We start from the raw sequence: 18705 nt of genomic DNA, 5'->3' as shown, positions 1-18705 counted from the left end.
AAGCTATGGTGTTCATTAGATTGAGTATATTAAATGCATTTTTTTCTTCAATTATTTTAATTTCACAATGGGTTTATCAGGATGTAACCCCGAAGTCACGGAAATCTGTAGTTCTCTCCTCTGTGGTATATATATGAATACACACACACACACACACACACACACACACACGTGCACAATTGCTGGGGATCAAACACAGAATCTCACGTGTGCCAGGCAAGTACTCCATCACTGAGATGTGCCCTCTGGTCCCTTTTCTTGGTTTTTAATGTTCCATATGATAAATGTTCTTAGTTCATCATGCTTAGCCAGAAAGTAACAATAGCCTATCATATAAAACAGCCATATTTTAGAGGACATTTGATTAAAAAAACCTGATAATTTTGCCAAAGACAAAGTTTCCAGTGATAACAAAATAAATTCTGGTTGCAGCCAAATCATTTTTGTTTTGCATTGTGCAGATGTCTATAATATTTTTTTTGGATAAATGCTTTCTGTCAAATTGGCAATTTTGCTTTTTCTTTCTGAAAATTTCTTTGGAATACAAATGAAATTAGATTTGTTTTTTTGGGAGGAGGGGTACATGTGAGGAAAAATGTCTGTATTATCTATCACTTGGTATTCCCCACCAGTCCTTCATGTTGTATTAACTATGTTTTTGCACATTGGAAATAATTCCTTATAAATCCAGCTGGCTTTCATGTCTCCATTATTGGTTTACAATTTGTTTCAGTTATATATAATCATGGAGCAGCCCCTTTAGTCAATAAGATGTTGGTAATGTTTTGTTGCAAACTATAAGGATGCTATAGGTTTTATTAGTTACAAATAGCTATTGCTAAAAACTAGCAATAGCATATTTATAAAAAGCCCTGTAAAATAGCAATATCTTTTTCCCATATAGCAATACTCAGGCAAAAATTATATTTTCTGTCTGTAAATATTAGTAGATGAAACATTCAATAGCTAGCCTTGCTAAAATATTCTCTAGGAAATGAAAAAATAAATGTATTTTGAACCCTATAGAAGAAAGAGAAGCACAATGTACCTTCACTTTTCTAATTTTACCTTGTTCTACTAAATATCAAGTTTTTGCTATGAATTTTGTCAACAGTATTTTAATAACTCTGCTGAAATTTCAGATACAAGTCTGTGATTACCTCCTTATTTATGTATAAATAGCACATCATTGGTAAAACATATACATGGATGGTGATTATTTATATATATATAAATGTGTTACAAGGAATTTCTTCTTGTAACCAAATTAGAAAAGTATATTCCTATGGTCTATGATATAAATGTAGCTTATTTCAGGACAAACTACCTCTAGTCATTAGATTGTGAACTTTAGGAAATTTATGAAAGTATATTTTCACTAATCTTAAGTTCCATGATAAATGGTGTCTGTATTTGAGAAAAATCAAGGCATTTTAATTTAATTTTGTTTTAGTTTTGCAGTGCTGTGGATATAGTGCAAGGTCTCACATATTCTAGGCAAGTATGTACCATTGAGCAACATCCCTAGCCCGACACTTCTATTTATTATTTATATTCCTTAAAAATCATGACTTTTCATTCATTAAGCTACTTATTTTGAGATAATAGTAGCATACATTTGTTTTAGTCAGCTTTTTTGCTGCTGTGATCAAAATATCTGCCAAGAACAATTTTAGAGGAGAAAAAGTTTATTTGGCACTCATGGTTTCAAAGATTTCAAATGGCCAACTTTATTGTTCTGGGTCAGATGTAAGAATACCATGGCAGAAGGTTATGGCAGAAGAAAGCGGTTCAGGACATCCAACCAGGAAGCAGAGTAAGAAAAAGTGTACTCATCAGGGACAAAATACATGTCCTAAAGGCATACCCCAATGATCTACCTCCTCCAGTCATACTCCACCTGTATTTAGTTACCACCCAGTTATTCCCTATTGGGGGATTAATTCACCAATTTGGTTAAGACTCTCATAATCCATTATTTCACCTCTAAACCTTGCATTGTCTTGCACATGAGCATTTTCAGGACTCCTCACATCTAACCAACAGCAATATTCAATTATAAAGCTAATGCATAATAGATCTTATCTATCCTTTATCCACTCACCACTATAGTAACATCTTGTCAGACTGTAGTACAATATCACAACCTGAATATTGACATTTGTTTTAATCAGTTTTTCTATATTGTAACCAAAAAATCCTGACAAGAACAAAGTGTATTTGGAGCTCATGGCTTTAAAACCCTAAATATAACTTCACCTTTAGAACTTTAGAGGTCTCGGTCTATAGAGAGCCATTTCTATTGCTCTGGGCCCAATAGAAATGGCAGAAAAGTATGGTGGAGGAAAGTAGCTCAGGACATGGCCATCAGGAAGCAGAAAGCAGTTCCACTTTCTAGGGATAAAATATATTCCCCAAATGCCTCCCACAATGACTCACTTGCTCCAGTCATACTCTACCTGCCTAGTTACCACCCAGTTAATGCATTCAAGTGGATTAATGCACTGATTAAGTTAAGGCTCTCATAACATAATCATTTCACCTTTAAAGTTTCTTGCATTATCTCACATGAGTTTTGGGGGACCACGTAATATCTAAACCACAACATGATGCAGTTAAGATACAGAATATTTCTCTAGTCACAGAGATCTCTCCTGTGGCTTTTACATAGCTATAACCATCCCCTCACCATATCCATTGACAACCACTAATCTATTGTCCATCTCTATAAATCTGTCACTTCGAAAACATTATATAAATGGAACTCTACAGTGTAGGATAACTTTTAGGATTGTTTCTATTTTTTCCCTCAGCATAAATCTTTTGACATTTATTCAGATTCTTGAATGAGCATAAATTTTTATTTTTCTGGGATAAATGCCCAGGATGCAATTGCTGAGTCATATCATATTTGCATGCTTAATTTTTAAGCAAATGCTAAATTCTTTTTCAAAGTAATTGTGCCATTTTATATCTCCATTAGATATGCATAAGTGGTACAGTTTACATTCTCAACAGCATTTTGCATTGTCACTATTGATTATTTTAGTGATTCTGATTGGTATATAGCCATATTTGATTTGTGGTATTAATTTGCATTTTCCATTTACTAATGATGTGAAACATCTTTTTATATGGTTGTTTGTAGGCTGTATAGCTTTTTTTAATATAAATTCTCTGTCCATACCTTTGTTTGTTATTGCTGTTGCTGTAGTTTTAAGCATTCTTTGTGTATTCTCAACCCTAGTACTAAGCTGAATTTGTGATTGGTAAACATTTCTTCAAGTCAGTAGCCTGTCCTTTCATCTTCTTTAAAGAATGTTTTTCTAAGTAAAATGTTTTAATTTCAATAAAGTCTAACTTACTATTTTTTTCTTTTCTGAATCATGGTTTTGGTGTCAAATCTAAGAACTCTGCCTAATCATAGTTGTGACAAATTTCCTATAGTTCTCTCTAAATATTATATCATTATATCTGTTACATTTAGGCCTCTGATCTACTTTGAGGTGATTTTATATGAGATTTGAAGTTTATATTAAGGTCTTATTTTTGTTTAAGGAAGTATAAATATCACAACACCATTTATTGGGAAATTTAAGTTTCTTCTATTGCTTTGATTTTTTAATTTGTCAAAAATGGAGTATATTGTAGTTTGTATTAATTCCATGTTCCCTTTTCTGTTCTATTGTACTATGTGTGTTCTGCAAATAATAAAACAGTCTTGACTGTTGTAGAGATATAATAAATTTTGAAAGTGATTAGATTTCTTGTTTTATTCTTTTTCAAAATTATTTTGCCTATCCTAGTTCTTTGGTTTATTCATAAACATTTTAGAATAATTGTGCCTGGGGGCTGGGGATGTGGCTGAAGTGGTAACACCCTCACCTGGCATGCATGGGGCGCTGGGTTTGACCCTCAGCACCACATAAAAATAAAATAAAGATGTTGTGTCTACCGAAAAGTAAATAAATAAATAAATATTTAAAAATTCTCTCTCTTTAAAAAAAGAAGAATAATTGTGCCCGTATTTATATAGCTTGCTATGATTTTGATGAAATTTTATGAAACAAGTATATAAATTTGTAGGAAATTGCTATATTTCCTCTCTTGTTTCCAATCCTTCTACATTGTATATTGTCTCCTTTATTTAGGTTTTCTTTGGTTTATCTCTGTTTCATCAATATTTTTTTGATTGAACATATAAGTCCTGTCTATTTATTTTGATTTACAGTTTTATTCTGAGAGATTATTAATGGCCCTGTATGTTTAACCTTTATATTTACATGTTTATTGCTAGTGTATAGATATAGAATTAATTTGTATATATTGGTCTTATATCCTGAAACATTGATGGGCTCAGTTACTAGATGTAGAAGATTTTATCTCTTTGATTCATCAGACAGGTTTACATAGTGAACTGAAAATAGTACAAATATTTTTTCTGATCCACATTCCTACTATTTTCTTTCTTGCATTATCACAAAATCTTTCAGAACTATGTCAAATAAGATTAGTGATAGAAGTCATCCTTATTGTATTGCTATCCTTAGGGATAAGGCATTTATTCTTTCTTCATTGACCATTTGGTAGTATTTTCCAGTAAACCATCTGGGCCTTGAGAGTTACAGATGTATTCAAATTATGTATTTCATATTGGATGGGCGTGGTTGTCCTTTAAAAAACACTGATCTATTTCATCCTGTTGTCCAATTTATGAATGTATGGTTCTTCATTGTACTGCTTTATTTTCCTTTGGGTATATTTTGAAATTCTATTGATATGTCATTTTCTTATATTGGTAATTACTTGAAATATTGCTTAGTTTGACTATTTGAGTTGTTGGTCATAGATTTTTTAATTAAAATTTGTATATGTGGGTATTATACAATTATACTCCTGAGATTATTTAAATCTTAAAGTTTATTTTGTTTTTCTCAGATTCTACTCTCACAGAGGAAGGGGTTGTCCTATCTAATTATATGCAGGGTAGAGTAGACATGCAGATTTCTCAATCTGAAGTGGGAAGAATGCCTGGTTTTCCTCTGGGCCCCTTTGATACTACCAGTGATTAAGAAAAACAGGAGTGCCGTGTTATTGCTCCTCCACTACCACCAATGGGGGATGACTTCATTTCTACTGGAAAATAGTGAACAATCTGGCTCTCTATCGACTATTCAAGGACAGCACATGGGTGAATACAAAGGAATTATGTAACATGAACAATAACTTATCAGAAAAAAAGCATGTTGAAACAACAACATATTTTTCCAAATAAGTGATTATTGGAGAATTCCAATGCACACTACAGGGGTTAGAAAATAAACTTAGGAAAATTTATAACAAGGAGGAAAATGATGAAATATAAAGCCTTGGACTCTCCTTTCCATGATACACAAACTGTTTCACTAGTGGTAATTAAATTGATGCCATTTGTGAGAAATCCACAAACTAGTCAGAATTTCCCTGCATCCAGGTGAAAGCAAAATCAACCACATCAAAAGTAGTAGAGAGACTGGAGACACCCTGTGGTCCCTTTCCCTTGCATGGCACCATGTAACAGAAGAAAACCTCAACTCCAGGTTTCTCTCTAAGGAGGAAAAGGTTTTGATTACACATCCAATATTGGAACTTTTCCTAGTGCTGCCTGAGAGATTGGCTTGGGCCTTTGACAGGATCCATCAGCAGGGAACAAAGGAGCATGGCACTCATCATAGCTTTTGTTCATAGCCCAATACAAAGCAAAGAGAGAACAAATAATCAAAATGCTCCCTGCGAAGGAAAAGTGTGGAACGTAGCATAAAACACTCCAATTTCTCCAAGTCATACCTGGGGGATTGGATTTGGTATTATCTATTGTTGAACACTGATGACAACATGGCCTGCTCTAGATAACTAGGTGCCACTAAGAACAAAATCTATGGTTCTGACCATCACAACTGTTTGAGGGGTCCACAGAATCTCTGGCTGGTTTAATCGATGATGTATCTTCTCCTGTGAAAAACCAATCTATGAATAGAAAAGGTAGCAAATTTTCTCTTGTGTGCATATGAACACAAAGAGTAAAAGACAATGAAGAAAGAGAAACAGTATTGAAACAAGGAAGAAGGTAAAATCACAGAAACTGACCCAAATTAAGCAAAGATATATGAATCTCCAAAACAAGAATTTAAAATAACTACCATTAAATTGTTCAATGAGAACAGGAGAACAATAAATGAATAAAGTAAAATAGTGGCTGGAAATTTGTCTCAAATAGGGAAGGAAATGACATTTAAATCCAGGAATTCCAAAGGACTAGAAAGAAGGATAATTCAAAGAAGTCCAAACTGAGATATAATCATATCGCCAGTAGTTAAAACAGAGAATTTTAACAACAGTAGTAGAACACCAAACCCCCACGTATAAGGAGATTGTCCTAAGACTAAAAGCAGATTTTCAGCAAAAATCCTGCAAGATAAAAGAAGTGGGATGATTTATTCAAAGCACCTCAAGAAAAAAAAATAACATAGCAACCAAGATTACTATACTTAGCCAAATTGTCCTTCAATAATGAAAGGAAAGACAAGGACATTTACAGACGCCCCCACAAAAATGCTGAGGACTTCTTCGGCATTTTAAATAATGTTTGTGTTTTTGTTGTAAAAACAGAAAAAAAATTTCTAACATTCCTAGGGAATCACAAAAATCCCAAATGACCAAAACAATCTTAAGAAGGAATAGCAATGCTGGAGGTATAGTACTTCATAACTTCAAAATATATTTAAAAGCTACAACAACCAAAGAGTATGTTAATAGCAGATGTACCAAAGGAATAGAACAGAGAGCAGAAATAAACCTATACTTACATGGTAAGTCTTCAGGAGAGATTCCAAGAATACACAATTGGAAAAGGATAGTCTCCAACAAAAAATGTTGGGAAAACTGGATATCCACATACAAAGTGTGAAATTATACACTTATCTTATATTGTGTGGAAAAAATACTCACCATGAGTTGAAGATTTCAACCTACAATCAGAAACCAAAATCTCTGGAAAAAATATGGAGGAAAACCTTTATGACATTGGTCTTGGTATTGACTTCTTGGATATGGCACCAAAAGCACAGATTTAAAAAAAGCAAAAAAAAAAAAAAAAAGAAAAGAAAACAGGCCAGTGTAACTACATAAAACCAAATCATTTCTGCAATGCAAAAGGAACAATAAATATAGCAAAAACACAAGCTATAGGATGGAAGAAAATGTTTGCAAACCATATGGTAGGCTATTAAAATCAAAATTATATAAAAAGATCCCACAACTTAATAGCAAAAAAATAATAATTCAATTAAAAATGGTCTAAGAGTTGAATAAATATTTCTACAAAGGGAAATAAATTCCCAAGAAATATATGGAAAGATGTCCTTTTCACGAATTGTTATGAAATTGTAGAATAAGATATCTCTTCTCATTTGTTAGGTTAGCTATCTTATGGGGAAAAAAAGAAGATAGCAAATGTTGGTGAGGATATGGAGGACATGTAAACTGTGTATACTTTTGTACTGTGAATGTAAAATTATATGTATGCTATAAAAACAACATGTAGTTTTCTCAAAATAATAGAACACCATATCAACTACCAATGCCACTTCTGGGTTATGTAAAATATAACTTAAATCATGATCTTGAAGAAATATTGGCACTCCTATGTTCTTTGCAACACTATTCACAATGGTCAAGATGTGGAAACCATTTTACTCTCCATTTCCCAACAAAGTAAAAAGAACACAAATGAATGCAGCTGTAGAAGATAATGCTAAGTGAAGTTAGCCAATCCCAAAAAACAAATGGCGAATGTTTTCTCTGCTGTAAGGTGACTGACTCATAGTGGGGTAGGGAGAGGAAGCATGGGAGGAATAGACAAACCCTAGACAGGGCAGAGGGGTGGGAGGGAAAGGGAGGAGGTAGGGGGTTAGCAATGATGGTGGAATGTGATAGACATCATTATCCAAAGTACATGTATGAAGACATGAATTGGTGTGAACATACTTTATATACAAACAGAGATATGAAAAATTGTGTTCTATATGTGTAATAAGAATTGTGATGCATTCCACTGCCATGTATTTAAAAAATAAAAGCATTTTCTTTTTTAAAAAAAAACATATGGTATATACATACATGAAATTTTTCTACTTTAAAGAGAAGAAAATTCTATAATATATGATGAGATGGATAAACCTTGGTGATATTATGCTAAGTAAAATAATCCAGTCAAAGAAAAACAAATACTATATGATTTCTCTAAGTGAGTTTCTAAGAGTTATAGAAGTAGAGAGTATAATGATAATTACCAGGCGGTTGGTAAAACGAGAAAATGGGGAATTGATAATTTAAGAGTATCCAGTCTCAGTTATGCAAAGTGAATAAGTTAGACAACTACTGAATAATGGTCATGTGCTGTACAATATCATTTTGGTCAATAATGAATCACATATTCAATGGAGATCTCATAAAATTCTAATGGAGCTGAAATTTTCTATTACCTTGTATTTTTACTGTATTTTTCTGACATGTTTAGAAAAATAAACATGCATGTTTATGTAACTGTGTTACAATTGCTGATAATATTCAGTACAGTAATATGCTATGTAGTTTATAGCCTAGGAGTGATAGATTATTTCATATGGCCTAAGTGTGTAGAATGCTTTACCATGTAGGTTTGTGTAAGTACAGTCTGTGATGTATGCACAACAGTAAAAATCATCTAATAATACATTTTTATCATTATGTGACACCTGAAGGTAGTGAATATAACTCAATTGGATTGTGTTCCTACTAAAAAAATATTACATGGTACTCTGAAAAATCTTTAAAAGGTAGATCTCATGTTAAGTGTTCTTATAATAAAAATAAAACTAAATCATATTAATGTGAAAAACAGACTTGAGAAACAGATGAAGAGACAGCTATGAATTTAATATTATTACCCAATGTAGGGTGATAGGTCAGGATATATGGAGAAAAAGTAGCAATCAACCAATAATAATTACCTCAATTAAAACCTTAAAGAATTTAAAGAAACCTGGGAAATTTAGAAAATGAAATTTAACAAAGAACTCAGGAAAACTCTTTTTTTTAAGAGAGAGAGAGAGAGAATTTTAATATTTATTTTTTAGTTTTTGGCAGACACAACATCTTTGTTTGTATGTGGTGCTGAGGATTGAACCCGGGCTGCAAGTATGCCAAGCAAGCGCGCTACTGCTTGAGCCACATCCCCAGCCCCAGGAAGACTCTTTTAAAATATATCAGTTAAAGTTCTGACTTTTAAAATTCTCAAAAATACACATAGACAAGAAAAGTTAAAAAATAAAAGTTAAAAATAGAATTAAATTACCATTAATTATATACAATATGATTTTTCTACTTAGAACACCAAGAATACTTGAATTAATAAGAAAATTTCTTTAAATTTCTAGTTTCAAAATACTTTAAAGATTTAATATCATCCATAAAATGATAATGATCACATTTATTTGGCTCTTACTATGTGCTTACTTTTTACTTAATAAAGTGCTTTGCATAGATTATCTCAAAGCAGTATTATGATATATTTATGATGTTATTATTTTCATTTTACAGATAAGAAAATGGAGGCAAAGAGAAATCATGAAACCAGTCCAAGATTACAACACTGGTAAGTAACTCATGAACAGTACACAAATATTTCTACTCTCATACAAAATACAATATTTAATTTCTAGGAATTTGACTTACATGATCACAAAATTAAGCTTGATTGGAACATAGAAGGTAGGAATCGAGAAGAGTTACAGGAGCTAGGAATCCTTAAGAATTGTGACACCTGGCCCCCTAGAGAAATCTTCAGATTATTTCAGGTTTTCCCTCCTGTGTCTTTACCTTCAAAGTTTGGAAGATAAACTATCTTGGTGCAGCTTGGGGCAAGTGTCTACTCCTGTGTTTTTCATTGGCATGAGAAAGTAGTGGAAGATCATTGATTAGAAGCCTCACTACAAATACATGGATTGATTGGGCAAGCAGAATTAGGCAGGGAAAGGGGCTCAAAAAGAATTAAATTCGGTGTCCATTTAAGACCCCAATTCTTTAGAGGAGAAGAGCAGAGCTAGGTGGCAGCGGGCAGTGTAAATGTACAACCACAGTAATGAAAGGATTGATTTTGCTGCTGGAACCTGAACAAATTCTCTGCTTTCAAGATTATTCGAGGGTTCTCATGTGGGTAACAGTCTATCTCAGATTCATTCTAAGTGGCTCTTTCTCTTTCTATCTTGAATCAAATGAAAGACTCTGCATAGAAGTATACTCCAGAGAGTTTGAAGGATTCAAATATTGTTTTTTTTGCTTGGTCAAACTGGTAACTTTTGAAAGTACCACTCTTATGGTACTATCAGTCACTGCACGGAAGTTTAAATTTTATGAACAGAATATAATGTATAATTAAATTGCTGCTACTTTGGTGTCATCTATTTTATGAGCTTTAAGGGGTTTTTAATTTGGATCATGTTGTTATTTAATGTGCCCTAAGAAGGACTTTGACTAGACATATTATTATAGATACTAGAGAAATTTAAAGATAAGCCTCTTAAGTAAATGTTTTGTGAGAACAAAATTTCTCACCTTTGGCACTACTGAATTTTGAGGGCAGATAATTGTTTGCTTAATGTATGGAAAGTGTCTTATGTAATTCTTGTAGAAAATTTACTTACATCTCTGGCTTCTACTTAAGAGATATCAGTAGCATCCTTAAAGATGTTGCAATAACAACAACAAAAATATCTCCAGTTATTGTTGAATAATCCCCAAGGGAAGAAATATTGCCAGTACTCCATTATGCAAGATGAATAAGTTCTAGAGATCTGCTATTTATATCTGCATGATGATGTTCTCCAGTCAATGATGGACCATGTATATGATTATACCATGGTGTTCTCATAATCTTATAACAGAGCTGAAAATTTCTATCAGCTAGCAATTTTACTGTTACTTTTCTATGTTTAGACATATTTAGATACACAAATACTTAGCACTGGGTGGCAGGTGCCTTCAGTATTCTGTATGGTAACATGCTGAGCAGGCTTATTGACTAAGAGCAATAAGTGGTATCAGAGAGCCTGGGTGTGTAACAGGCAACATCACTTAGGTTTGTGTAAGCACACTCCATGGTGTTTGGATAATAACAAAATTGTCCAACAATGTTCCTGAGGCTTTATCCCACCATTAAGTGACACGTGACTGTGGTGAAAGGCACTGAATGGACCTACCATGGTAGATAAAAGAGGGACTTCTTGACAATGGACTAGTAGAACACATTCCATTCACAGTGCTCAATAAGGTTAAGAGGACAAATTTCTACCAGTGTAAGAATTTTCAGTTTTGGTGTTCCTTAGGAAATTGGCATGCATACTCTTTACTTAGCAAGCCATGGTAGGAAGTGATTCTTAACTGTGGAGGCACAGTGATATTAAGACATTAGACTTTTAAAATAATACTGATTCTCAGGCCACATTCTTGATGAATTACATTAAAAATTCTGGTGGTTGCTATATTTTGGAACTGAAATGTTCCCCAAAGGTCCATGTGATAAAGTCTTGGTCTCTAGGCCATGGGAATACTGGGTGCTGATAGAGCCATAATGACAGGGGGTCTAGTTGAGGAAAGTTAGGTCAAGGGGTCATGAACTTGAAGGAGCAATTGGAAGCAAAGCTCCTTCCTCTCTTCTTTTTTTGCTTTCTGGCTTGGATGAGGTGAACAGGCCACATCTTCCATGAGCTCTGCCATGACACTTTGCCCCCATGAGCCTAAAGCAACTGGAGCAGTGGCCATGTACTAAAACTTCTGAAATCCTGAGTCAAGCTAAATCTTTTCTCCTTTCATCATTTCAGGTGTTTTATCATAGTGACAGAGAGTTGACTAATACAATGTTATAAACAATTTTTTTTAAAGTCCGCTAAGGGATCCTAACATATAGCAAATTGATATAAACTAATATGAAGTGAATCTCCTTGAAAATTCACCCAAATCAAGCCCAGGAATGTATGCAAGAGTATATAAAATTTATCACAACTGATTTCCTGCTTTACTACTTATAAGCTTGCAAGAATTGCATCATTTACAGAAGGCCCAGTGACAAAGTGCTCCAGTGGTTCAGTTACAACATCATGGCTCCATTGCACCACTGGTTGATAATAAACTAAGAAAAATAAACTTTGGAAAGAAAATTTACAGACTAGGGTACTTTCTGATAAACTGGTAATTTAAATATCTATGTAGTTCTATTTATCAATATTGGATATAACTCTGTATGGATTCTGACATTGTACAAATTAAAATAGAAAGCTAGGTATTGTATTTTTAGCATTATTCAGACTTCAACATCTGTGCTACACAAATGGCCCTGGATTTAACAGGAGAACTAATTCATTCTCAATCTGCTTTTGACTTGTAGATCTAACTTGGAAGCAATTTTTTTCATAAGAGAATTTAAAATAATCAAGTATATATATATATATAATACAGGAGTCCTTAATATCAGTCAAAGATATTCAGACTGGGTGTACTGGGTCAGAGTTATACAAACTAATTACAAGTATTTGTTTCTTGGGGCTTATTCTTAGGAGAAAAGGAATAAAGAACAGGATAAAAATGAAACAAGAATGTGGCTCCTGTATGCAGCACTCTGTAGCCCAGATTACAAGGCAAATTTAGCCCCACTTTGAGGTAACGTGGACCACATTTGTGGACTCCCTATCAGTATGTCATCAGCTTATTTGGGGAGGAGGGAAACATCTCTGAGATTATGTTTTGTTGAGTGAAATTCTATGGGTAAAAGGTATCTGGTTGGTTATCAGCTAACATGCAACAGCAGCTATGGAACTAGTGTGCCCATTGACAAGGAGGATATGGGCCAGTCACCAGGAAAATTCATTGAAGTACATAACATAGTCACCTCATTTCATTTAATATTTTCAGATGCAGCACTTTAAATATTGGATCGAGGAACTTGAACTGGACATACAACTTTAAGATATGTACATTTTGGTACATTTAAATCATGTACAATCAAATCTCTATTATTTTCATGTGGACTTATGAGACATTATGAATCAGTGCTGAAGGTATACTGCTCATGAAGATACCCACATACTTCCAAAATAAAATATGCGCTTTTATGTGGCTAAACCCCTTCCCCTTCTAAACTGAGAAACAGAAATCTCCAAAATAAACAAATATTTCATAGAGCTCATGCATTCATTTACCCAAAAAATGTTTATTTATAATACCTTCTACATATTTAACAATGCTATGTAATTTTTAGCTGAAAGTGCAAAAAGCAGATAATTTCTACAGGCAGTTCTCCAAGTTGTGAAGGATGATAAATTTAAATCCCTCCTACTAGCTTAGGAGGAAATAAGTGCTATAGGGAAATATAAAGAAGGATAATGGGATGGGAAGTGGTAGGTGCTATTTGAGATCAGAGGGGTTAGAAAGGCCTTTCTGATAAGTTGATTGCTAAACAGAGAGCTGAGCATGTGAGGAGCAAGCATTACAGACACAACATTTCCTAGATAAAAAGTGTTTGTTGAAAACACATAACACAAAATGCTTTAGTGAATCTGGGGGTTCTTCATGAAGGCACAGACAACTCTTACAGTTAACATGACATAGCACCAGTGGATGCCCATCACGGTCTACATTAGTGACAAGTGGTCTCTGAGTTATACCAAAGGAAAGAGGCAGCAACACAGACCTGATGTCTTATTTAAGGACACATGCTCTAGAGTTTGATTTAAAATAATAAAAGAGATTGCCTACTGTAGGTGCTAAGGAACTGTTTTAACTCTGATGCATGACCAATAAAACAAATCCTCATTATTTTCTCTATAACATTTAGGAATAATTTTATCATAATTTAGTGCTTATAAAATCTATTTTTTCCCTTCTAAAACATCGATGAATATAAAGGGGCTACTGATTCTAAAAAGTTTCACTTAGATGGACATAACTACTTCAATCTTGGAAAACAAAACAACATAACTACATTTTATGACTACAAAAGGGATGAAGAATGATGTTAAATGAAACTCTCCATGGGATCTCATAAAATGAATTAAGTAGCAATTTTAGACTAAATTGTAATCAAGGAACCAAATATTTACGTAATTTATTAACTATGTAGAAACTAAAATTTTTAAAAAGTCGTGGCACATTATTGACAGAGTTCTTACAACATCCTAATGGAAAAAGACATAAAAAACTTTTTTCTATACATTTTCAATAAAAATACCTTTCAACTGCTTAAAGCAGCTTTTAAAAATATCACTGGTGTTTTATTTAAATATAAGAAAGTGTTTTGTTTACTTAATCATATTATACCTGTTACACTCAAATTTTTAAAATGTGACATATGCAACATAATAAATTGCATATAGAAATATTAAAAGGTTGTTGGAAACATTGGCTGTTTACCAAAGCACATAGTTAGGCTTTATGTTTAAAATGACATTCAAATAGCCTAAATCATTAATGGAAAATCAAGCCAAGTTACTACAATAATGTCCTTTGTTAGAATTTGAGACGCTTTTTTATTCTTATTGTCAGATTTCTGAGTGAAATAATTGTTGTTGGGAATAAATGGAAATATTTAATTTCAAATAGTATCATCTGTGAGTCAATTACTTAGAGTGTTATGGGCAGATGGTTTAATCAGAGAATTGAAGCAAGATGAGTCTTTCTAGCTCTTTATCACTAACAATACATGGCTTTACAGATCTAAAAAGATTCCCTGAATTTTGACTTATGAACCAAAAATTATATCTGCTGAAATTTATATTTGGAAAAGCCCAGATTGTGTGTGCTACTGATGGTGTATATACCTCTCTTCAGGTTTTATTTCAATCATATCTATGTTAAAACAGGTTAAAGTTTTAACATAGATTATTTTCAGAATCTAAAATATTCCTCTAGTCTTGAGCAAAACTCATTTATCCAAAGTTATTCTAAATAATGATTCCAGAATAGATATTTTCACATTCAATGTTAATCATGAATGTTATAGAAGTACATTTATTTTAAATTATTGGGAGAAATAACATTAAGATATTGGTAAAAAAACTCCATCTCATATTCACATTTTTAAGTGAAATATATGAATCTTCAAATAAAGACCTCTAAGTAAGAGATTAGTAAGAATACTATTCTACTCACTAGAAAAATAAATCTATGCAACAACTGAAATTATTTGAAAATTCCACTATCAATTGTTTGACACTAGAAATAAGCAATTAGACATACTTACTGACCTAAAAATATTCTTGAAAATAATGGCAATTGATTCATCAATTGATAATTCCAAATATGCATTTTCTATTTTTTAAATACATTCCATTCTTTTCATCAGGATGTTGTTTTTGTAACATGAATTAAATCCATGACATCTGCATGACTGTGATCATGCTAATCTAGCATTTGTATACTAAGATTCATGAACTCAGGTCAAAAAACATAATATAATATGAAGGCAAACTAAGAATAGTGTTTAGGTTATTTTTCTACCAAATGGTAAAAAAATATGCTGTGTCTTCCTTTAAAACATGTGACTTTCAGAGATTTTGGGGTAGAGTTTATATGAAGTGAAAGATATATATCTGTGGGCTCAACCAAATTATAAAGATTTTATTTAAATCTTTTTAATAATTGAATATCTAAGTGCCCAACACAGTGTCAAGTCATATTCTTTTTTATGGTGAGAAATATCCAGTCACTCAAGCAAAGACTTTTTATAAGATTCCCTAATTTATAATGGAAACAGCACCTCAGTAATGTTTAGTTTAGTATCTAAATTGAGAGTTGAATATTACTGAGTTATCCAGAAAATAGGACAAATGATTCTAGAGGATGATGAATCATATGTCTAATAATCTGAGGATTTTTTAAATCTTTTTTGTTTCTGAAAGAGTAGATTAAAAACCTTGAAAACTTTCAGCAACTCTAAGTAAACTACATTAAAATCTTGACTAATAAACTTTTAGATAAGAACAAAAGCATAAAGGAATGAAATCAGAAGCATGATTAGAAAGTATGCTGACCATAGATTGGTTGCTTTGATCCTACATTTAAGTAGTCTACTTTAGGAAAAGTTTATGAGGTACCATAAAAGTGGACAAAAAAAATACAAGCAAAACAGGAAAGGATAAGGTCACAGATGATATCTTTCTTACATAATGTTCCCTCACTAGCCAAAGATGTGGATCCTTCCCCAGAAACAAGAAATTCCTGGAGAAAATAGCCAAGTTATTTTTACCGAGGTAAGCTTGTGAGGAAAATACCTGAGAAAATCAAGATACAGGAGGAAGGATTTACATTGGCTCACAATTTCCGAACCTTCAGACCATGATCAATTGATCAATCTGTGATGAGGCAGAAAACCATGGAAGGAAGGGTCACATCATCAGCAAAGGTGGTCACATCATTGAAGCCAGGAAGTGGAGAGAGCAAGCAAGAAAGGGGCTGGGGACAAGCAATATTCTTTCAGGGAACACCCCCAGTGACCTACTTCCTCCAACTAGCTCCCACACCCTGCAGTTTCTACTACCTCCCAATAAGCCATCAGCTATAAATAATCAATGGATTAATCCATTTGAAGATGTCAGATCCCTCCTGATCCATCCCTTTCTAAGAGCTCCACCTGTGCACATTGCTGCACTGGAAACCAAACCTCCAGAACCTCTGGGAACCTTCCAGAGTCAAACTATAAACATTGCTTCAATTATTTATTGCTTAGATTACTTATTGTTAAATATTCTATTGATTAGATTATTTATCATTAAAACTGGAGTGTACCTTTTGTCCCACAATGGATTAACATGGAAAGAGGAAAGTATAGTGGTTGCATTTCTTAGCTGAACCCCATTTTTTCTTTATAATGAGTTGCTGCTATAGAGAAGTTGTAAGTTATTAAGTCTACACTGTGACATAATCCTCTTATCATTTATATGAAAATATGATGCTGACATAATTGAATAATTTAATTAACTTTTCATTTCTACTTATCACACTAGTATTTCGTGTTTTTATATATTGGATTTCTAGCAATAGTTCTCTTTTTTTCTTTAATGTCTTGATTCCTAGAAAACCTATGAGCAAGCAAAAAAAAATAACAAAATCAATGATAAAGAGCATAATCTAGAGAACTCTCAAATCTGTGATTGATTTTTTTGGTTTCTACTTTTGACTTGGTATGATCTTGCCATTGGAATACCTTCTGTCTTAAAGGAGAAAAGATGTTTGTTTGCCTCATAGGCTCAGTTTTAGAAAACTACCAGAGGCTACCCTTGAGCTGAAATTAATATGCCAAAAACAATTGCCATTTCCTTCATTGACAAAGCAAATCAGCATTAGGTATGCAAAGCCATTAAGAGACCTGGATCAACTTTATCTGCTTTCCAACTTTTATCAAAGCAAACTGACATCAGATTTACACTTTCATATTAATCTAGGTGAGCAATTGTCAATACTGGCCTGAATTGTAAAAACATTAAGAATAGGCATTTAAGAAAGGGAAGCTGTTATTAATCTGTTAAGAATGATAGCACCTTTGGCTTGATCTTGTTTTGTCACTATTTCTTATTGACAGCAACATTTTTCTTTTTTTTTTCTCTGTTGCATATTTCCAGTAATGATGTTAACTTTTAGATTTTCTTTTTTCCTATGAATAGCTTTTTGGTATTTTTTAGTCTTCCTATTCTAAATTCAATCTATGCCAATGGTCATATTAAGAGAATTTCACCATTCATCTCCAAAACATGACTATGAATATGTTGCAATGCAATTAATTTACATTAGGAGTCTATAAATCTAAATTTTAGTCTTGGACTTCAAAACAACTATTTGTGTAAATTAAGGAAATCCTCTGCATAAAGTTTTATCTAAATAAAATGGAGATGTTGGGTTACTTAATCAATATAAATTTTCTGTCTATGAAAGTTGAATTTATCTTTAATCATAAAATATCCACAGTAAATTATATTGAATGTTGAGGGGAATGTTAAAAAAATAAACAGATCCAAAGATGATGCTGTTCATGTCCAATTATTTATATGAAATATACTGGTCTTACATATAAATAATAATTTAAATTAAGAAATTGATTTAAATTAAGAAAATGATTTTCAAGCACATATTCATCATAAATTTGAGTTATCAGTTTACTGTCATATCTTCCAGGAACAAATAATTCCTGGAGAAAATAACCAGGTTATTTTTACCTGGTCCCTATGTAAGAAAAATGTCTTATAGAATAAAAAATTGCTTATAAAAGAAAATATAAATATCAAAACGAAGTTAAAATTTAGAAATAAAGTTTTAAAAACAACAGAGAATTGGATATTTAAGAAAACTTGAAAAAGTTTTAGTTTATAAAATGAATTTTATTTAGAGCAAATTGAACATAAAGAATGCAATGTTCCTAAATTTAAAAATGATTTTTTTTCTTTCCCATCTCTGGCCTTTCTGCTGGTAATGTTAAATTTCATCTCAGATACATGCTCCGGAAAACAACAGTGATTAAGAAGTCAACCCCAACTTTTTGTTATCCTAAATCCTCATCTTTGGGGTTTATGGAAAACAGCATATCTCAAAGAACCATCCTTTTGCAGGTGAATCTCTGTCCAGCCTGTTTTATGATTCTTGTTA

The 18705-nt window shown here is 32.7% G+C and overlaps 1 protein-coding gene across 4 annotated transcripts in view; it reads left to right on the top strand.

The window, feature by feature from the left end:
* Positions 1-18705, top strand: part of LOC144373264 (transport and Golgi organization protein 1 homolog) — a 161740-nt gene that overhangs the window by 21148 nt on the left and 121887 nt on the right. For all 4 annotated transcript variants that reach the window (XM_078036367.1, XM_078036369.1, XM_078036372.1 and 1 more), the window contains exon 2: positions 9619-9673. In XM_078036367.1, coding sequence (XP_077892493.1) covers positions 9619-9673 — 55 coding nt within the window. The remainder of the gene's footprint in view (positions 1-9618; positions 9674-18705) is intronic.

The sequence above is a fragment of the Ictidomys tridecemlineatus genome, unplaced genomic scaffold (genome assembly GCF_052094955.1).
Source record: "Ictidomys tridecemlineatus isolate mIctTri1 unplaced genomic scaffold, mIctTri1.hap1 Scaffold_335, whole genome shotgun sequence".
In the NCBI taxonomy this organism is placed as follows: Eukaryota; Metazoa; Chordata; class Mammalia; order Rodentia; family Sciuridae; genus Ictidomys; species Ictidomys tridecemlineatus.
Note: the sequence above shows the minus strand (reverse complement) of the source record. Positions and strands in the feature narration are given on the sequence as shown.